The following is a 23,200-nucleotide window of genomic DNA, read 5'->3' on the forward strand; positions in this document are numbered from 1 at the left end:
TTTCCAGGCTGTCACATCCCATAGGAAGCTACATGGAGATAGAGGTGTCTATAGGGATAGGATAGGGCAGGATGGACTTCAAGTTCAACTGGAGAGGGGGGGTGGTACTCTCCACCTCTGTGACAGCATGTTACTTCACAAGGCCACAATTGGCACTCCAGAGGAAGAATGCTTTCATTTGGGTGATGTTTCCAAGATTTTCTAGGTGGAATGCGATGGCATGGTACGCTAAATCCCACTCCTGCAATTATCAGAGCACAGCTTCGACCACTTTCATTCTGTTTTACCCTCAGGCGATGGTCCAGTCACGCCGGAAAGAAAGCAGACCAGTCTTTCCCAGTCACTGGAGAGCGTTCTCCCATCGGGAGAGCTCCCGGTCAAGTTCAGGTGATTGCAGCTGGCACCATACATGTCTTATCACTGATTTCCTACCCCTCATCCCACACAAACAGAAGGGGTGGGAGCTGTCCCCTGCACATCTACACTCTTCCCCTGGCAGTCAGCCAGCACCCTTTTGTCTGGATGTTTTTGTCTCTGATATCAAGGAAGGAACCCCATGACCATGAAGGAACCTGGGCCTGTTGGGTGCTTGTCTGTGATAGCACACATCTGTCCTACCTAGACCTGATGAACAAAACATGTGTCCATAACCTGGGCCAGATCCAAATCATGCAATCACTATGCTGTTTATTCAAGCCCAAGGATGGACCCCTTTTGTCTTGTGGGACTTGGAGGTAAACTTGGGACCTGGCACATTGACAGGTGGCCTGCCATCCCTTCTCTTGGTGTCCATGTTGTATTGACCCTATCAAAATATTTTCCTGCAGCTGCAGTATTGTGTGATGTTCCGCCATTTCAAGGAGGGGTGATGAAAGTTGGGCAAGACAAACCCTCTGTGCATACAAGCAGCCCTGTAGGCTCATCCCTGCCCTGCCATCTTTTACTTCTTGGGTTCTGTTCTCATGAACTTCGCCCCACAACTTGTACTTAAGTTGTAGTCAGTGGTTGAGGAGCAGACCCATCAGTACATTTGGGGTTGACCCAGAGGGCTGTGTTGTCACGTTTTACCTGCAGTTGATCTCTGAAGTGGGCTTTGTTGAGCAGGGACAGCTCCGTGGGAAGAGATCAAGTGTGATTGACAGTAGGTAGACAGGGGCAATCCAACCAAACACAGACAGGTGACCACCCAGGCTTAGGTTACCAGGACACTAAAACACAATTATTGTTTCAAAAACATGCCCAGAAAGGATATCTTCCCACTACCCTGGTGACAAAGGACAAGTTTGTTCATGGATAATGCCTGTCCCACAAGGAAAATATTTCTTGATGCACTTTGAAACATATGAGCCACCCGCAAAGGCGCATCTGAGCCTACCGTATGGATGGTCAAGTTTATAGGAACAAAAGGCAGCATCTGACATTGATCCGAACAGGGCATCTGATATTACCATCTCTCACAACAGCCCTGTCAGGTGGAGACTCCATCTTGTATACAATTTACCATCGGACTAAAAACACAGCCAGATAGGTGTCATGGCTAAAGTTACAGGATGTTCATACTGATTTCTCAGGTTATTTTGTCTATTCAGGCCCGATCTCCTCACCCCAACAACATGTTGACATACCCGTCTGCGGTGTGGAGTTTGGGACAAAACACCAAACGTTGGGGTGAAATGTTTTGGGACAATGGAGCTACCAAAGGCGTGGGGTCTTGAACTGTGATATCTGAACGGAAAGTTGCAAGATAGAAGTAAACATTCACATCAGTTGAACCCCAAACAAGCTCTTGACGCAAGAATTTCTGAACATACCTATAGTGAAGTGTTTCAACAGGTAGCAGATGACTCAGATTTCTAGGCATGACAGAGTTGTGGATATAAAGGTATTCACAATCAGATGTCTGACAAAAGGTTCAGTATTAAAGCTGCTTTTAGGTACAGTCGTCATCACTCTATTGTGGTATAAACTAACCCTGTACTGTTGTACTTGTCACAAAAGCATGGCGCCCAAAATGCGTGCGGGCTCCAAGATACTACCTAAGTAAGGTCAGCCTAACTATTGACACTTACAGGAAAGCTGTCAGTTACTAAGAAGTGAACTTTTCTTTTTTTTTGTTTCCAGGTACTTCTCTACTTTTTACAAGTGGTTCGTTCAATCATTATGAGCTATGTTCCTACTTTTATTCCTGTGTAACGGAAAGGCCATGGTTCTTGATGAAAAGCCCTCTCTGCACAAAATTAGCAGTACTTAGGACTAGTTCCCTGGTTTTAAGGATGGTGCAGAACAGATGCTGCGACTGCAGCACATCTTTCTTCTGTTCACCTAAAACCAATTTAATCCGCCCTGTTTAAGGGCCTATCCTGTGAAGGATGGACCATGACACTGTCTCTTTTTTCCCTTCAATCTGATTTCACGCTACAGAATGGGTGCTGGGACAAGGGTATAGAGGGGCTGCCCCTCACCCTGCACACTTCACAGGCCAGCCAGTAATTAAGGGTAACAAATTGCATGCTGATGACTGACACTGTATGATTTGTGTCTCTGTTGGCCAGCTGGGGATGTTGGACTTGACGTGATTGATCCAACCTGGGCGTAAAGAATGATCATCAACACTTAGGAACTATTCAACACACAAAATCAAACTGGCACTAGCAGTCCGACCATGAAGCATCTAGTGCTTTCAGACATGTGTTAGTGCAAAGGTTTTCTGGTAATGATCATACAGTCTTATCTTTTGGGTACACTTTCTAAAGCTATGGTTTTAGTCCTGTCGAGTTCCATCATCTTTTGTCTAGAGGCATGACTAAATGCAGCTTCAGATGTGCCATGTTTAAAGAGACGTCCTTTCTTCTCTCTTTATCTAGACTCTCTGTGTTGTCGGACCATAACTCTCTGCACCTGCGTGTGTGCTGACAAAAGCTGTCATCTTTTGTTTTCTGATATATTACCAGAGTGAAACACAGAGACTTCCAACATAACAGTCTTCTGTCACGGGAGATATTGTCGCAGACACAGAAAGAAGACTTCATCACTTTCAACTTTCTTCTCAACAGACAATTTTGTTCATACCAAGAGATATTTCAAATAAAAAAGAATGCAAATGCAATCTAGACACACTCTACAAAGAAAGTAAATACATTTGATGTATAAATGTGACTGTGTGTATATACAGACAGATGCATATCGAGGTGTTCCAAGTCAAAGTGTTTTTTGGAGATGTGAAGATATCACTATTAATCTCTTGTCTATCAAGAAAATAATTCTGTCTTCTTTCAACAAAGTCACAACTTCTGACAAGTCTTCTTGAAAAATGATAAGTGATTGTATAAGATGCAGGTTAACATAGTTGATAGAGCTTTTGAGTATAAATTAAACTTTATCTTCATTTTGTACAATCTTTGAAACTGGAATAATCTGTCTGAAACAGACTAATTTGCCTCACTTGAATGGTATCCCTGTGTATGGTACAAATCTTAACAGGGTACTGTGAGGTTTTTATATTATACTTTTTTGGAATGGAATGGCTTTTTTCGTAGAATCATAGTCACCATGTAAGTAGATCACCTTAACAAAATGTATTTCGAATAATTGTTCGATTCTGAAACTTTTCGCACAACTTGATTATAACAAGGAAGTATTTGCCAAAAATGTATGTGTACAAAATGTGTAAAACTTGTCTCACCTCCCAAGCATATGTCATGTCTTTAACCTCTGCCTTCTGTATGCCAGTGAAGGGGCCCATCTTCTCGCCAGCTTGGACGGCAACCTTTGTCCAGACGCCCAGTCCGACGCCCGCTGCCTTGGACTCCCGAAGCTCGAACTCGGGCGGGATGTGGATGTCGTCGGCGATGTAGACGGGTGCTTCGTACGCGCTGTCGCTCGGCTCCACCGCATGGTCGGCAGCTTCGGCAGGATGGCCATGGTCCTCCTCTACCGACTCGTCTTCAATCTCAAGTGCTTGTTCATGGTCGTAGATATCTTCTAACTCGTCACCTATGAAAAAGCATCATGACAAAGATCAGAGAGAGAATGGCTTGTCTTTTTGAATTTAAAATTTAGGTCACATTTTGCTGAGCTTTTTCTGTATTCTGTTACATTTGTCTTCAATCCAGCTTAACTACTCCTTAGAGCCAGGTTAGGAACATTCATACCTGGCTTCACAAATCAGGATCAATCCTGTGACTGGGTGAAACCCAGTTTGCAAATCCTGGTATAAATGGAGTATAAGGCTTCCTAGTAATAGGTGTGCCTTCTAAGAACTAAATAGACATGCAGCATTTCAACTTATACTCAATCAATAAGATTTCACATTTACATGGCACACTGAACCTCACCTGCTCTTAAAATAAAGAGCAAGTATGAAATAGGCATCAGATGTACATGTAACACTTTAAAAAAAGTCTGATCAAGTACCGCTATCTAGAATATGGTCACGAGTTTACAAATTTTATTTAAAAACTGTACCCTTTTTCTCTTTTGGATTAATCCGTTACAAACCTATCTATTTCTTATGTAAGACCATGTCATCATATTCAAGAAAAAAATTAGTATATGACATAATACACTTATGAAACATGCATCATGATATTCAAAATAAAAGGTTGTACTATGTAATTGTAATATTTGTATTGCCCTTTAAACACATCATTATATAAATTCTCTTTTCCCAGTCTCCATCATGATGCTATGCATGCTATTTCCTCCTTGTTGTTGGTAAAGTAGCTGACATTTCCTGGCTCTTACTACTTGAAGGTATGAATGTTAGGTGTAACAGCAGGTCCTTTACAGGCACTAGTGTCTCCAGTAAACCTTGGAATGTTGGTCAGAAAGGTAACTGTATCCTGACAGTAACAGTCAATGTATTAAATGCCAGCAGTAGTGTAAATACTTTTGTTTGAAAAGAGTTACGTGGAAAGTTCACAGAAAGTTCATATTTGCACACAAGGACACACCAATGCTTTGAAGCAGAACATCTGATCACCAAGGTTCCAACATCCTGAAAAACACATCACCTTTCCCAATACTCTCCCATAATCACAGGAGGATCAATGGAAGCTATAGGAAAACCCACTGCCGCACATCTCCAAAGTCTCCCTGAGCACAGGTGATCTCACCACACGTCACTGGTAATGTGTCTACCTAATCCCAGAGATACCGGCTCTTGCACTTACAAAATCAACTCATGCGCAGGATGGAAAAAAGACAAATACTGGAAACACCTACGTGGCTTCCGCAGCATCTGAACCCACATGTACATCTTCAGTGTTAAGGGAAGTGAAGTATGTCTTCTTTCCAATACAATGCCGCTTGTGTGCACGATGGACTCTTGCGGTAACTAACAGGCAGCGAGCTCGAACATGTGGAATGAGTCGTGGTCAGGCTATCAGGAATGAGTGAGTGAGTTTGCAAATGAACAAGCCTACTGGATCAGCTAGTGTACACGTTCAGACAAATTCCCGGCCACATAATTACACAAAGACTGATAAGTAAACGATATGAAGTAATTGTGAGTTTAATGACTCCCCACAGAGTAGGGATTAGATGGTAGCAGGGAAGCTATTTTACCCCCAGCCTGAAACACATCAGTATCTGGTGCTTACTGGGCTCCAAGCCTACCGATTTTTGTTCTAATGCGCCCTCAATTTTTGGTTGTACGGGCAATCCAGGTAATCTCAACTAAAGGCCATAATGGTGTCACATCGGGAGCCAGCTGGAGCCTTCTTCATGCAATAATACCATTCCTGGGCGGGCCAGCATTAATTACCACTCTAAACTCCCTCCATATTCCCTATCCCGAAAGAGCACACCCACGAAAAGGCTTTTCTAGAGGATGCATGTACAAGAGCCCCGGATTTTCTGAACCACGAGTGGTAATGCTAGAACTGCAGGCTGCACAGAGTGAGGGCTCTTCAGACAGATATGCCACTTTTCACAAAGAAGGCTCTTCTCCTCCAAGTGGCCTGGCTATAGAATTTACTGTCCCCTCAGCTTAGCAGCTGCTAGGGCTCGAAACGACAGATCAGATGTATCTCTTTTCTTCTTAATCCCTGAGATAATGTTACTTCACTTAAAATCTTTGCAACAAGAGGATGACTTTCTTGAAACAATGGCATTCATGCCAAGCCTGGCAAAACAACTTCATCCCCTGTATGACCTGTAGATGCAAATGCCTTCAAAGCAAACGCCGAGATCACATTAAGTGTTATCGGTTCATCTTTAATCTAGAAGATAATGTTTTCTTGCTATCAATACCCTGGAACAATAGCATGTTATTCTTTCCTCTTTCAAAGGAACAAAGCTGAACCCTTGTCAAAAACAACTGCAGGGTGGATCTGTTGGCTGATGCAAATAGCTTTCCAGCAAACATGTCAGAAAAAGTTGAGTGACATCTGAGACAATGGCTTTACACAGGACAATGGCAAAGAGCGGTTTTGTCCTCGTCAATGCATAGTTGTGGGATGTTGTAATCTGCTGTACAGGGATCAGACTTCACACACAAAGGGATGAAACATAAAGGAAAAAACGAGCGCCTTAGAAATAAGAACATGCATAGCAACAGGAGATGCTGTATCTATTTGATGTTAGGCTGCACTTGCAAACCCAGACAAACCAAAGGACTTTGCACGTCTGCTGGTTTTATCAGTTACTTATCACAGACAAGGAAGCGGATGTCTATGGCGCTGCATTTGTGCAACAGTTTTAAAAAAACGTGTCGCAAATTGAAAATCTTTAACATGATAGTCTCTCTGTGTGAAAGGAAGCCAAATTATGCACTTGCTAACACCTGTGATATCTTCTTGTTTTCTTTATGTCTCTAAAATATGACTGAATTTTGTAATCGAGAGTTGCCATAAAGCACTTTAGTTGTACAATACTAGAAGTTTTCCTAGCAGCTAAGGTTCAATAAAAGGCAAAAAATAAATTATAGATGGAAGTTTATGTCCTCCAGTTGTTTTGAAATAAGATCAGGCATTAACATATAATGGCATTTGCCCCTAATCTATCTAGATATATTATTTGCATAATACAATTATTCAGACTAGTACTGGAAAATACCACAACCTCACCATAATCAGCAGAAATCGTAACTAGATTATCGGAACTTTGGTGGTTCTGATTTTGTAGTATATTTTGTTTAAAAAAGAGCAAATACATTGTTAATTTTTTTTTTCAATTGTTCATTGATCATATCAAAATCCATCAAACTATGTTCCTTTGTCTTATCTACTTCAGGTTATGAAAATCATGTGTTACAAAAATGTTTTTTTGCCACTGTTTCTGGAGATTTCACAATGTAGTTTGTACAATGTAGGCTATAAAAAAGACTGTTCTCCCCTTTTGGATTGTCTTCCATTTTTGAAAATTTTTGTCTACATGGCAGTCCGTGAAAATTCCGTCTCAGCAATTATACTGAAAGACCTTAAGCTATCCTTAACATTTTTTTCATAAAGAAAAAGTTATCTGTTAAGACCTGTAAAAGAAATTATGAAATATTGATAGCCCATAACTGACTGAAGCTGTTTTAAAATGTTCACACAAAAATTACTTTCAAAGAATATAACAAAATTAATTTCAACTAACTGAAGCATGCTGGTTATTAAAAAGATGATGATTCATACCAGATAAACTGTAGTCACTTCTAGAGCCTTCCATGCTGCATGTATGTTCCGCTCTGCTCACCCCTGACCTGTCTGGTTTATACACCCAGACAACTCAAATGATGACACATCACTGTCAAACAAGCTTAGAGCCCTCCTGCTAAAACAAACAGGGCATTATCACCAACCCCAGGCTAATTGTTCCCCTGTGGAGGAAACAAGTGCTGGTTCCAGGTAAACAGGACCGTGTGTTTCCTTCCATAAAATACCTGCTATGTTTAGACAAACTTCTGCAGGACCATCCCTTCTTTTCCCAACAACACCTGCCACCCAGAAGGTCTGATGTCCTTAGCTATTACAACCCTTAAAAATCTTTTATGGACATTGGAGATAAAACCTTATCTGGAGGAATTTTTATAGGCATCTTTTTGTTGAGTTGTAAGGCTGTTGGGTGCAGAATTGGAGCACGGCTTCGTATCTCTCTGTGTTCTGTGCTGACATTGGTGTGACAGATTTGTTTGTCTCTTGGGGGGTTTGAAAATTTTTGAGACAAAGTTATCAGTCTGGGACAGAATCTGGGTGAGTGACCCAGGACAGAGACCAACACACCTACACAAATAGACCCATAGGCCAGGCAAACATACTGAAAGCCAACTTGCACCTTTGCCCACACTTTACCAACGGCACATTGGAAGATTATGTAAACTGGAAAATGATCTTTGTATGATACAGTAAAAATTGCTATTGTCTCCTGAGACAATAAAAGGTATAAAATATGATGCTGTCATCAAAGGTATGACAGGAAATGTTTCACTACACTTCGAAATTAGATTCCACAGAAAAAACAAAGGATGTGGGCAGAGATAAGGCCAATATTGTGACGGCAACGAAATCTTCCTCGTTTCTCACAAATTTAATTTGTTCTATCTCTTATCTAAAGGTACTTGATAGCGCAGTGCCGCTAGTATACGAAACCCAGGAGTGTCAGAATGCTGGGACTGTTACCGCCATTCTATTTCCTGAGAGATGTATCTCCCTTCCCAAACAGCTGCTCGGGTGCGTGCCTTTGTGTGGCTTTTTCCCCAGGAAATACAGGAATCCTCTTTGGGGCGCATCCATTATGAAAGCACACAGTGCCAAACATAGCTCATACTAATGGCAAGGCGATACCGTTGTGTCCAGATGGCTCAAATCCTTCGTTTCATCATCGCAGTGTTTGCCTTCCTTCTTCATCCTGTACTCTTCTTCTTAGCAGGGCAGATTGTTTGACAAAGGTAACAGGTGGTATTGCAACTTTTCAAGGGGATAAAGAGCTACCCTCCATAGGAAAACAGACACCAATAGGCTGCTAACTACAAAGGGAGAGACATCCTCCATGTGCGTCATCTACCTTTATGATACCAAAAGCCAGATCTTCACTGTCAGAGATAGTCCTTAGAATGTTGATATCAAACATATAGGGCATATCACTTTCTTCTGACATTTACAGGATACCCCGCTGGTAAACATACCATCTATTTGCTCGAAATTTGAAGTTACAAAATTTTGAACACATCGTACAAGCGCAGAAAAGATATTTAAAAATCAGTAAAAATTTTTTTGATGCTTAATTTTTTTTTGCTATTCTTGATAAATTGGTCAAAGTGCATCAAAGTAGTGTAGAGAGCACAATCTTTTTGGCCTCACAAGTCATAAATATGCCTCATGGTTAATGTTGAATTAAACAGAATAGTACAAGATTTGTTTGAAATGTGTGGATGTCAAAAACTCAGCATCCAACTCAATTTGACTCTAAGAATGTAAAGACAGAATTTCTAAAGACAGAAAATCTTGGTGACATTAAGTTAGAATTTTTTTAATGTCCCAACCCATTAAGCCAACATTTGCCACAGTTATATATCTCTTATCACCCATGTTGAAGCTACACCCATTTAGCAAACACTGCAAGACTCTCTTCCATCAAAACGTCCTGAACTTGACAGTGTGATCTGCCAGCCAGGCCTGTTCTGGGTGGTTTTCCACTGTTCCAAACTTCCTGAGCCCTTGTCTATGTGGAATGTGAGTTATCCATAACTGGGGAAAATGATACACATGGGGGAGCCTGGGAAAGAGTATGTGTGAAGATCTCTCACTAGTGACACGAGTGGGACGGACTGTCGGCCTCGAATTCTTGAACCCACAACAGCGCGCTGATGCGTGATAAATGGTGATGCATTGCGGACTTTGGCTGTTGCAAACAGGATATTATCAGGACGACTGCCTCACCTTCAGCCGGGCAGATCAGCTGGCGTTTTTAGCATAGCTTCATCTCTGCGCTGTCATTGACAGCAGACACAATACATATCACTCAAGGGCTTTCATAACAGCTTTGGGGCCTTTGTGTACTAAAACAAACAGTGTGATTACCTTTATTGACCCAAGTGGTGTCTGTTAGGGAGAGGGTCCAAGGTGCCTTTGATGGGAAGGGCGGTGACATCATTACATAGACTGTTAAGCACTCACCTGACCGGAGAGTACACAATGAAAAAGTTTACTATCATGGGAACTTTTTCTGCTCAGCGACACAAGCATGTCGAAAGTGGATTCATACTTCTCCCCGCCCTTTTAACTCAACCAACTTGGCTTTATTGTCACTCTTTCATATACCTGTTGGGAATAAACTTGTAGTAGCATTTACAGACAAGGCCTATTAATCTCCCTGGAATGTGAATAGAGTTAGAGATAATTATCTCTAACTCTATTCACATTCCAGGGAGATTAGGACTAAAAGTGTTTAGGACCACAACAAATCCAGCCAGCCCTTAGACTCACAGATAACTTTGTTTCCTACACGCTTGAAGAGCGGTCGAGAGAAAGTCCTTGGTTCGGGTTGGACGGTTGGTTGGTGCGGGGGTTGGGTATCCTCACACGGTGTGAGCTATTATCTCCCGTCCTTGCCCCGTCACTGTTTGTTGGTGATATTTAAACAGCTGAATGTCGAAGGAACTGACAGTGGCTGTCCTTGAGAGGCAGATTTCTTTGCCGACGGCCAAGTGGTTATACTTGGGATCCACTTCACTCCTTTGTGACGCATCTTGAAAGAAAAGGATCTTGTCTGGGCACTGACGCATGGTTTTTATCCCATGGTGCAGAACCGGTCAAGTTCTTGGTGTCCGGGATTACTCTTTTGTTACATGAGCACTAAGTTGACTCAGAACACCTTGGCGACAACGGATGTTTGCAAATGACATGATAACACACACCAAAAATAGACATGTCCCTTTTTAATGGTAATGGCTGCCAAACTAACAAACTAAAAAGCTTGGTTTTGTTCCGCAGATAAAAGCACTGTAAAGCCACTTTCAAGTGGCCTCAGTAAGAATAGGGGGCTCACAAATAGAAGGCAGGTGTAGCTGATCCAGAATGGCTGGGGCTTTGAGAGATGACAACACAGTGGGTACGTGACGGCCCAGAACTGACACCACTTTTGTTCTACTTGCGGAGACTAATGATCAAATAATCCAGTTTCTGTGGAGCTCTGATAGATGGCAGAATGCACTCTGTCCTTGAATAGATAATGAGATCGCTTGGCAGATATTAGGCTACCGAAAAGATCGACTCTAACCGAGGGGGCAAGTCAGGAGCTCTCAAATAGCCACCAATTTTCAGACTGCGCCCTTAGTAGCAATGGAACTGCCAAGTTGGGCTACAAGTTTACGAAGGCGAGGAACAAGGGTTGATATAATTGATGTGTTCCCAGGACGACGGCAAGGGTCCTTTTTCCCCATTCAGCCCACTAATAACCTGCGTTGATAATAAAAGTGGGATAAGCTGTTGTAGGAACAAAAGATTGCAGCGAGAATCCGTCCAACATGTGTCCGGTGTGAGGCAGATATTGTTACCATAACAAAGCCGTGCACAAAGACATGGTGCTTCGCCCGTCAGCAGTGATAAAAGAAGTTTTGTTATTCGAATCGCAAGACCTGTGCCTTTGATTAAAAGTCTGAAGAAATGATTGATGACAAGAGAGAAAAAAGGCATCCGCGGACGTAGTTGTTAAGGGTGTTATTTGGACAAAGGGTTTGGATGTCGTGCGGCCATCTCCACCTAGGACTCTTCACCTCCTGGCGTGGTGTCGTCTTACTGCACTGCTTTTCTGACAGTTGCAGAGGAAGACACAGAGAGATAAGTTTACTCAGCTGAAACTTGTTACTCTCTCATCATCCTCCCATTACATCTCCGTCTGTTCCCTCCGCCAGAAACAATGGCGAGCCATCGCAGGCGAGAAAGTGAAGGATGGGCCGCGGCATGCACGACGATCCACTCTGCCACCGTACGCCTTTTGTACGCCAATATTTCCAGCAAAAGACAGTGTTTATTGGAAAGTCAATATCTGCACGGGGCGAGTCGTGATATATGTGTTATCTATGGACAAGGCAAATGATGAATGGTCACTGTCTCTTCTTTCATCTCAATCCCAACTGCAAATTTCTAAATTGCCTGGATATACCTTAATTAATTCACATGATTGATAGTCCGTCGGGGATTCCCTGAGCCTTACCTGAGCAATACATGGGCACACCAGGAAATGGAGCTGGCATTTAATGGTAACACATAAAGTGTGCATGTAAATTATCCCCAGCCAAAGACAGAAGTGAAAGCTGGGGAGAGAGGAATAATTTAGTTCCGGATGTGGAGCAGTGTACATATGGGGATATGGGCGGAGATGGAACCCAGATAAGGACCTGCCATGCCCCTGCTCCTGGTGTGATCCAGGGAGGAGAACAGAGGATCCACCTGACCCTGAGATCACATCGCCCTTCTCACTTTTCTCCACAACACCACATCTGCCCACTGTGCTGTGGTGGGAGTGGCCCAACACATGTTCTGTACCATCCCAACCACCATTACCACCACAAAATGGTCCCGCAGGACACCCCACATTTAAACTGCCAAGCCTCTTTTCTTTGCCAGGAAAGGCATCCCAGATCCCCATTAGACACATAATTGGCAAAAAGAAATTCACTTTTAAAAGGTGAAACAGTCTGTGCAGGGACAGTTGGGCCATATGTGATGTCTGGAATCATCGTCTGTCCTCTGCAAATTAACAGTTGTCAGCTACAATTGTCAGGATACAACTACAATCTGGCAACATAGCTGATCAAATATATATAACAATTAAAACAAAACCTTATCCCAAAAATTTTATTATTGGGAAATATTCAGTCTTGTACATCAGGAACGAAAATTACTCAACGGAAATTTGTAGCTTTAATGTGACCTAAACAAATCCTACTTTCTTTATTGGAACAGGATTTCTTTTTGAGGATGTCATCTTTACAGATACACGTTCATACAATACTTTTAAAAAAATTATATTAAGTTGTGGTTACACAAATACATACACCTGTAAAACAACATTTCCTGGTGGACAATACATGTTTCAACATGATTTTAAAAAACTATCGACACAAAGTTTACAGGAAATCATAGAAACTACCCAGCATGGCAACTAGTAGGGCATTACATTGTCCGTACATGAACAGAAGTGCTCATTGTATGGACCTGACACTGATATCATTAACACCTCAGTTGGATTACGGAAATGGAAGGCGGAAGCTTGCGATGGAAGCAATAGGCAGGAGGGAACAACGCCATGAAAAATAAAAAGCCATCAGACTTCAGATAACACACTAATTTGTTCGTGGAAATAGCCCACAGCTCATTCCAGCAACACAGTATGAGCTGCAGATGCCAAAGGACTGATAGGGCAAGCCTGTGATTTTCAGACAATGACCACGTTCGACCAGCCCCTTTCCTACCATCTGCCTCAGCCATAAAGCACCCTGTTACCACATGTGGCACTGTGGTTGTTTTCTGTATGCAAGTTGTGCTCCCTACCATGCCTCCCTCACCAGGCGGGAGGGATACAAGCAATGTCATCACACCTTTGTGGCCATTGTGAGTCGGAATAACAAGTGTTAATGAAATCCCTTAAAGTGGATGGGACTCTGAAAATGTGGAAAATCTGCTTTCAACGCTGGCCAGACAAGCATGCATGTGCATCAACCGGTCTTATTGGAATTCCAAATTGTCGTCTGGCTTCAGAATCTTTCCTGTGAAATGCAAATCAGGGCACAGTTCCGACATTCCGCGTCGTGTAGGGGGAAAATGTTTCACTCCGACAATAGATGAGAAGCGCTGGGAAAGCGTAGCAGATTACAGTTGAGGATTACAACTGATCACAACGAACCGTCAGCACAAAGGAAAGAGCATCTGCTGAGGACGGGGCACAATATCGCTGGAACGGGGCCTGTCAAGACAGTTTTGCGCTCCCTATTGACTCCCTGCACACGAGATAAATTGCCATGCCGCAATATGGTTTCGCAAAATTGACATTTTTTATTCACTCCTTATGACAGTGAACGATGAAAATATGAGGAACGCTCGGGCCGAGCGTGTCAAATGAATACAACATTTAATTTAGCTGGGAACTCACAGAAACTTCAAAGGGTCTTCGGCACCTGTGGTGTCAGGAGTTTTACTTTACAGCAGAGCAGGTAATTGATTTCAAGTAGAGGCATTTAATAATTCAGACCAAGATGGATACAGACCTATCTACCACCCCGTTCCTTCCGATCGTAGTTGACCAACATTCCTTGCGAAAAGCAGTATACACCAGTGACACCACCTGTATTTACTTGTTGTTGATTTCCCAAACAAGCTCAGACAGCAAACACTGTGTCCAAAGACGCCCTAAAGTCTAAAACTCTATAAAACCCACAAGTAATTTTAGCCAACTGTAATACACAAAGATCAATGACACATCATATAGATAGATTGATGGATATAAAGTATTTAAACAAATGTACAGAAAATATATTTCTCATTAAAAATGTTGAGAATAACTAGTACATGTACAACTGAAACCACTCAAAACCATCCAGCCTTTTTCTTGACTGACACATAGCCTATTGACAAAAATACAAGTGAATATACAACATACTGGTATATACTTAAAACACTTACATTTAATACAGAGGGATACTGCAAACAGCCTAAAAGAACCTTCTATTATTTTCATTTTCCATAAAATCCTGCAAAAAAGACAACTGCTTTTATTGTGAAAATTTTCCTCTCAAACATGATATAAGAAATAGAAATAGAATGGCAACTTCCCCATCCAGACACAGTGTACAAGAAGTACCAAATGAATAATTTTATTTCCAAAAAATTAATCCATTGTTGAAGTAGTGATTATGAAGCATTTATCTAAGATTGTTTCTCTTCTGAGGCTAATGAAACTAAAAAAGCTCATAGAAATGGAATAGAAAATAATTCTAGCCAAAACATCCAAAAAATCTGAATTTCATGTCACAAAAGTGTTGAAAATGTATTTACATAGTCTTAAAATAACAGATCTAACAAGGAAAATCAACAACATGGACCCCCAAACAATGAGTGTGACAGAAAAAAATAAAGCAGCCCTGATTAAACCACTGAGCGTTCACTGACACTCTGAGAGTAGAATATGACTATTCCCCAGTATCCCCACACTATCCACTCTGCCTTTCTGTTGATAATACAAACTGGTAATTCTTCTGCACAGTGCAGCCAATATCATCCAACCAGGAGTTCTGAATCAATATCCCTGCCCCTAACAAAATGTAATTTGGACAAAAGTTGTCCCAGCAGACTGGCCTGCCAAAAATGGTGTGACCAGCTTGAAACTTGGCTACTTTCATCCAAGAACCCAATTTACTACCCAATTGACATCCTCTAGAAAGGGAGAAAAAAGACAGCTTTTCAGTTTTTTGGCTCCATTGAAGCAAGGTGTGAAAGCAAAGTTTGCAAACAGGGTCTAATCACGCACTAATACCCTAGTAAACAAACAAAAACAAATAAGCAATTACAAGCGTAAACAAAGACTGGCCCTCCCCCTGTGCTCTATGGTTTATGTGGGGCTTTGTGGGGCGTGCGGTCTCTATAGTGGCTGCTGTGGAATAATGTGTTTTGAAAACAGTAGAAACATGTCAGGAATTATTCAAAACCTTAAAGCGACCATTCTGCCACAGACTCACACCAAATCCTGCTCATGTTAAGAATCCGTCAAAGTCTTTGTGTACCCTCCTACATTAAATATTTAAGAAAAAAAATCATACTTAAAACACGGAGGAAGAAAGTTGGTCAATAAACACTCCACAACTTAAAGTTGTGAGTACTTTCTGGCCGGCATTTTTTTTCTTTTTTCTAGTTAAGTCATTCGGTATAACTGTAAGTACATTTGTGTATTGGTTCTATCCAAATCTTAACAACTTTTCCCCCTTGTTTTCATGAACCATGTGTCCAGAGTTTTATTCATTTCCAATAACAGAATCTGACTGAAACTGAGTAAAATAAGATGAACACCAGTCTGCAGGGATAGCAATAGGGTTTTTGGTTCTCTCGACGCTTCAATTTTTTATTTTTTAACATTGCTGGACAACAAAATGTAAGAACCTTACCACTGTGACATGTATACAAACAAGGCAAAAGGGCAAGATCTTTTAGAAATATACGGAAACAAAACAAAAGCAAAACACCAAAAACATTGTTGCACTGCTGTCTTCCTGCAAATCTTCTAAATTTCTTGTAATCACAAAGATATAAAAGAAACAATAAGCAGGCGTACTGACACAAAAATAAATGGCTAGCTTGCCTGTGTTAACTTTAACCACACTGCAGCCTTATGCTGTGTTGGTGTTTCATGTTGACACAGTATAACATACATGACCCAGGTACTTAAAACTTGTGAAGTGACACTTTCATCTCCGGTCCAGTCGGAATTATCTCTCCTAAAAGATCCACACCCAACATAATTCAACCCAAAAAAATCACACAACGAAGCAACAAAACAATTTCCTTACACTGAGTAAGATATATTCATATTTTGAGTAGTTTTGTAAATCTTGTGCCTGGAGTCTGGACTTGACAGAAACTTGTGCTGCAATGTTGTGCAGTGTAATTTGGGATAGGTGGCATATGGCAGTACAAGCCCTCCTGTGAAAGGTGAAACTAAAGGTGGGATTGGTGCATACACCTGTCCCTGGACAGGTTCGTCACGCAGGATCTCCCTGGTCATGCACTGTAAAATGACTTATAGCCATGATGCTTCAAAAACAAACCATCGATAAAGGCATATTGAATTTTTTCGCCTCGGTATTAAGGAATCCCACCTGGCATGTGGACAGAGTACAGACGGCGACCGTGCTTTGGAATAAATCCGGCGGCCGTTTCCCGATACAACCTGTCTGTCTCGGCAGATGGCTGCGACAAACTGTATCCGAAAATCAGTAAAATAAAACTGCAAATTATCCGATTCAGAAGTTATTTTCCTGCGGGTAATGGGAGACAATTTTGAAGGATGTGTGCTGGACTGAAACTCACAAGCTGCTCTGGTTTATACTGCTAGCTGGGGTGAAATCGGAGACAAAAAATCTATATTGAAGACAGCAGACACTCAAAGCAGTCCAAGATTTAAATCAATAATTCCATTTAATAAAGGTAGAGACAGGACTTTCCCAGGGCAAATTACAACTGCCCTTCATCCCATGATTAATCTTACCTGGGCCGAAACGCCAGCAGGGCTTTATAAAACTCCCTACACTTTTATTTTCTGCACACAGGCACCAGACACACACTTTCTAAACAGTTTCACTTTTCGTGTTGACATTGGTATCATACGATACTTTGCCAGATAACTTGCTAAAGCTCGTGTGGTCGGCAGGAATACTAGTTGCCGTACAGAGAAAAGGATGTACTATTCTGGGCTAAATCCTCCCGCCAAGGCACACAATAGAGCTTTTGTCGGCGAGGCGTTCGGACTAGATACGGACTTGTGTCTCGCGTCCGCTGGCCGCGTGGACCCGCAAGGCCCTTACTTTTAGGGACGCTCCCCGTTAAGGCCGTCCCCCGGGAAGCATGATTACCTATCTCCGGGTTACAACCCCACTTTTATGTCCTGTTGAAGACGATGTAAACCCATTTCAGACATGTTGCTTTACCGTCGTCATAAGCAGCTTTTGTGTACTTGTAATCAAAATGAAAACTTGCACAAGACGACACAAAATACGATCATGTTACACAATGGTGGCGAACCACAACGCACTAGAGGACCGCTAGCCGGCCCCGCCGCGCGATCAACCTAACTCCTAACTTTCGATCGCAGACCAAATTTCCCGCTCTTTCTAGCATAAAATCATCCTGCGCTGAGGCTCTAAACACAGGCAACTAAAACTTGGTGCAAGGAAACCCAACTTGTGCTGATGAAATCGACAGGAAAACTCGAGCGGAAACTGGGGGACCACCAGGAAACATACATCTATTCCTTTCACATGATAATTTCAATTTCATCAACAGACGGGAGTCGGCACGTCTGGGGTCTGATCACTGTACACACAACTTTCACAAGTCACCAGAAGTGGTCCCAACATGGGGTTTAGCGGGAGGGGAGGGCGGTAGAAGGCCGTACAAGCTCCGACAGATAAGGGCAAGTCGGGCGGGGACGAGAAGCAACATGTATGTAGAGGGACGTGCACGAGGCGGCTCACGGTCACGTCCGACTACCCCGCTCACACGGACCGTTATCTCCGGACCAACTGTCCGCGGCCCCGGTGCAGCCGATCTGCCACGGGACGCCGCCACAACTTCCTCACGCCATGCCAACACCCTGCCCCTCCAAACCAACCCCAACAACACCAGGAGAAAGCGGGTCGTACTTACTTTTTGCGAGTTTTCGTGCCTTCCCCTTCGAACGCATCGCTTGCGGTTTTTCACATGGAACAAAAACACTTGTCTTGTCAACATGGCCGGTGACACCTGTGCGCATGTGCAGTTGGACATGCGCGAACTGAACTTTACCGATTTTATGTTTGTTTGCTTGCGCATCTAAACGTCATCAGTCACTGTCTTGGGTCCCCGATTCTCGGTTAATTATAAATCAAGGCATATTCCGGTACAGCTTAGGAGAGAATCAGACAGGCGCGGGTAAAAAATCGCATGTCGCGCCTTGTTGATAGAGACTAAACGAAACTTTACCACTCTCTTTGTGTCACTGTTCTTTGTCTGTATTGTAGACGGTCATAATTAGTCATCGATTGTGACTCATCCCCTAGTTTTGTCCCAAAGCACACGTCGATCAGAGAGCATAAGAAGTAAACAGTGTGTGGGAACTGAACCGGGGTGTGATAATTTGTTCTCCTGCGCGAAAGCAATTAAATTAACACCGCTCTTAATGATCACTATCCCATCAATCAGTCATCTCTTTTGTGCGCAGGTTTCTTCCACCGCCCAATAGCTCCTCATTAAACTGCTCCAATATTTCAATTCCTATTTCCAGTCCAATTACTTACGGGCGATGAGCGCGATCGAAGAAAGTGGCAAGCTCTGAGCCACTGGTCTAAGAGGGGCTACTTTGCAGGGAAAGATCAGTATCTCTAGTCTCTCTATTTTTTTCTTCTATCAAAATATACGCACTTAACGCTACGGCACTGTAACCCCCGCGGGATAAAGCTACAACTTCAACTTCTACATGAAAAAGTCGGCGAACTTTTTAATGTCTCGCTTTGGATATATATTCATGCAGAATAACTGCACGTGCGCGTGCTTTCAGTGGCGTCAGTATGTTATATCTGCGGGGCGGGTGTAAGAATGGTAAGATATCGTGGAAAGTGAAAAATTTCTTGGTGTTTTTCTCTCCGTGCACCGTTCTGGTTACTTGGGGGAGCTGGCCAGAGCTCGGGCAGACACGAGCCGTATGATGAAGGATTGGGAGCAAGGACACGGGTGTCATAATGTGTCGATAAGGCTGCCACGGAAGGATGGTTCGGGCCCCGCTATCACTCATTCCCGACCTCTTTGCACTTGCCATATGCGGACCGGGCGATGAGGGCAGATGACCATCTCGTGCCATGTATTACCGCACAGACGCACGGCTCGCTTCCTATACTCTCTCTTTTTTACACTCCAGATTTTTTATTGGGGTCGGCTGACTTATTTATGTGTGCGCAGCGTGGATATTAATTATTTGATATTGCCGGAGAGGCGGTGCGTTATTTATGGCAAGTGCCGTGCTATCATGCCGGCAATGATCACACCGGGCAGTTGTGAAAAATCCCATATTGTGCCAACAAACGCCGCGCAGACACCAGGGCTAACCTCTCAGCACAGCCCCTATAAATACAACCGCATGCGGATGAAATAGCCTCTACAAACACAAAGGTACAGACAGAAATCACTCTCGCCGCACAAAAAGCAGATCTGTTATCACAGAAACCGTTCTAAGTCTCTTGTCCTCTCCCCTTCTCTCCACCTGCCGTTGTAACCAGATCCTCAAGAAAAACAGCGAGATGCTACTATTATAATACACCCAGTTTGTTTGGAATTTCATAGGTCACTGGCGCCTCTCACGGTTTTTAATTGATTTCTGTGCCTTATCCATTTCTGATGGAACTTGATCAATCCGGTCTGTGACCCTAGCTCAACTCCTTCTTGATCGGATTGCCGGTGGAGTGACGCCTTCCAACCTCTCTCCCCCGAGCGGACAACCGTCGCCCCGTCCCTCTTTGTGCTGCGCCATTTTTCGTCGAGGAGGACGCGCGCCGCGCCGACGTCTGAGCAAAAGGCCCCGACCGAGGAGCAGCGGAAGAACCCAGTCGTGACCGCCCGGGACCGTTACCACTCGAGATCCGCACTTGCCTTTGAACCTTTCAGCGCGGCTGATCTGGCCGTGAATGACAAACATGGTCTGCGTCATGCCGACTAATGAATAGGACCTTGTGTCAACAGGACCGGAATAGTCCCGCGTTTGCTGCAACGCATCCGTAGCATCCGTCTGTCTTCCATTTATTTGGTGGGAACAAGTACAAGAACAAACCTTGCAGGGGGGGAGGGGTAAAAAAAATCTGTGCTTTCTCACCCCCTTTCTGCTTTCACCCGTACACAAGAATTCCTTTAGAGTTCAAAAGACCTTAACAGGATAGATCACAAGGACCGATGCCGACCACTTTTACTTGCTACACTTGCGACATGTACGTGACAACTCTGTACGCCCTGCTAGGCGTTTGCATAGGCCCACAACTTTTCCGTCATCATCTCTTTGATAAAACATCTTTAACAATTCACAGAGGTGAGCACACGTACACGTCCTGAAACACATACACATGCCGGTGCCTTGCCCTGTGTGTGTACTTGATGCCATCTCAACAGCAACGAATCACCTGGTCTTTTTATCCCTTTTCAGTCACTCGTGACGTTTACCCGCTCGCAATAAAAAGCAGATCCCCCAGTTGAACTGAGTGCTAGACAAATATTATTTAAGTTATCCTCGCCAGCCTTCCATTAATGAAGGGGTGTGGGAGATTAAAGACGGCTTGACATGTCTCGCGTGTTATCTCTCCCCAACGATGACGGCCCCGTCTGACAACCGGAGCGCTCTAACAATCACCACAGCCGGGTGTATGAAGAGAAACCGTGCTCGCCCAAGGGGCAATTAGTGGAGGACATGGTGCGATTTTGAACGGGCTGCTGGTCTGTATCTGTGAAGGGATATGAAAGTGGATAAGGTGCCCGGAAGCAGGACTCTACAGTCTGTTGGTCTAGGGCAGAAGCGAGGGCGCCCTCTCAAGTTCACGCGCCGTCCCGAGACGATTCTCGCGATAATTAGCAAGTCGAGATGAATCGCCCTCTTGACGTCTTCCAACGTGCTCGGTCACATTTTTCGTTATCAGAGAACAGAAAACATATGCTGACATGGTGTGTGCGAGCGCGCGTGACTGTGACCGCTGTAATAATTAACTAACCTTTGCCGCATGCCTGCATAATCTTTTCTCGTTTTTAGCGGATGTAAAGCGTCTCAAAAGCGTCTTCTGTTACAAAACAAAAGGGCGACACCAGTTGTATTCTTTTGCATCAGGGGCTAGTGCGTGTGTTGTTTCTTTCGGACCAAATGCAGCTGGGAGGAACATTGTAAAGTTATTTCTTTATGAATTCAACGCAATGGACAATAAAAAATTATATATTTACAGTTTTGACAAAATATAAATCAAAACCACTGTCGGCGAATTCTCAAACCCGAATCAACCACATTTTGGGAATGTTCTCTGTCAACTTTATCCCCGAAATCAGAATTCTATCCGGGATAAAGATTTGCTAGTCTTAGTATTCAGCCTTTGGAGAGGACCACGAATTTGCGGAACCCAGAAATAGAGGCGGAGACAAAGAAGCAAAAATATCCGCCTTGTTGGTGGGTACGGAGGTCTGACACTGTACTGTACGTATACGTCTACTCTTCGGGTGACGTTACAACAGCAAAGAAGTCATATAGGGAGGCTATACGTCCCTATAACCTCCTTGATTGCGGTTACGTTGGCGTTTCGCTCACTTAGCCAAATACCAATAAACAAGCTGATGTTTGAGTACAGTGAATCACATGGAATCTGCCGTATTTGAAATTATGAATTTATTCGCCTATAGCACAAAATGAATTGGCAGTTTGAGCAATATCAAAAAGCTTTCTCAAAAGCCAATGCCTCAGTATAACCTCTACCAGGCTTCAAACATCGCACGAAAAATAGTAGAAATTGGCTACATAGACAAATAACACCACAGAGGAGTTAGCCAACCAATGCTAACGACGCCACCAACAGTAGTTTTGGAAGACTAACTCGTCTACCGTGTTAACTGAGTGTATCATTGGCCAGTCTCTACTATTTTTCCAGCCGCAGATGGAGCCTGCTAGAGGCTATCCTCACTATTTTAGTACAAAAAAGAGCTTTTATTGATTTAAGTTGATGTCGAAGAACAATACGACTTGGGTAAAAGGGTACATTGTATATTTACTGACAAGAATAGCTTGACGTAAACTTTATTTGCTCACCGTCACCAATATGATTGACAAAATCTCAAGAACCATAAACCAACAAAGACCAGATGGCACATACGCCGAACAATAGAAACGTCATCAAAAAACACATACGGTAAACCAAACTGATTAGATCCAACAGCAAGTCATAATTATAAAAACAAACACAGATGGATTAAAAAGGATGAGGCCACGACATATCCATCCGCAGCAGAAAATAGTACAATGTAATAAGCACCCCCACCCACCCACCAGCCTTCCTTCCCCCCTCTGGATTCCTAGAGCGGTGCACAAAACTCTCCATTCCTCTCCCCCAAGCTGGCGGTATTACTCCGCGGATTTGTAGATTGGGTATATAGGGGAGAGATAGGGGCGGGCCGGGCTGCAGGTGGGAGATATTCCCGCCATTAAACCATTAATGGTTGGCAGCTTTCGCGCACTCTCAGTACGTACGTTCCGCTGCACGTGCATGATGGGAGTGGATAAGGCTTTAAAGACTGACGTGAGCGAAATAAAGCCAGATTTACGGTTATACGACGTGGTGATGATCTATTAACGTACATATTTACTACCTGTAAAGGACGGCTGCACAGCGGGAGTTTTGACATTTAAGAAGATGACTTATACCAGAGTAGCATAGTACCAACCAGGTACCCAAAGTGTGCTACAGATCAAGTATAGGTACAGTCATGGTTTGATCCTTTGAGAAGTAGCACCGACATTG

General features: G+C 43.2%; 1 protein-coding gene and 1 long non-coding RNA gene across 5 annotated transcripts in view; one reads left to right on the top strand and one right to left on the bottom strand.

Annotated features, from left to right (window-relative positions):
* The window catches only part of LOC118430268, a 30,032-nt gene extending 25,363 nt beyond the window's left edge, over window positions 1–4,669 (top strand). The window contains exon 3 of the long non-coding RNA XR_004832829.1: window positions 3,730–4,669. This is a non-coding gene — a long non-coding RNA (uncharacterized LOC118430268). The remainder of the gene's footprint in view (window positions 1–3,729) is intronic.
* Window positions 1–18,580, bottom strand: part of LOC118430266 (histone-lysine N-methyltransferase MECOM-like) — a 56,477-nt gene extending 37,897 nt beyond the window's left edge. Inside the window, exons 1-2 of one of the 4 annotated variants that reach the window (XM_035840991.1) lie at window positions 18,339–18,580; window positions 3,683–3,993 (exon numbers count right to left, since the gene is read on the bottom strand). In XM_035840991.1, coding sequence (XP_035696884.1) covers window positions 3,683–3,993; window positions 18,339–18,444 — 417 coding nt within the window. In that variant the 5' untranslated portion in view covers window positions 18,445–18,580. Of the gene's footprint in view, window positions 1–3,682; window positions 3,994–5,223; window positions 6,636–7,619; window positions 7,744–18,338 lie in introns of those variants that run through there. The other 3 variants (XM_035840990.1, XM_035840992.1, XM_035840993.1) reach the window with 3 other exon arrangements.
* Window positions 18,581–23,200: the final 4,620 nt, after the last annotated feature.

This window comes from Branchiostoma floridae, chromosome 14 (genome assembly GCF_000003815.2).
Source record: "Branchiostoma floridae strain S238N-H82 chromosome 14, Bfl_VNyyK, whole genome shotgun sequence".
In the NCBI taxonomy this organism is placed as follows: Eukaryota; Metazoa; Chordata; class Leptocardii; order Amphioxiformes; family Branchiostomatidae; genus Branchiostoma; species Branchiostoma floridae.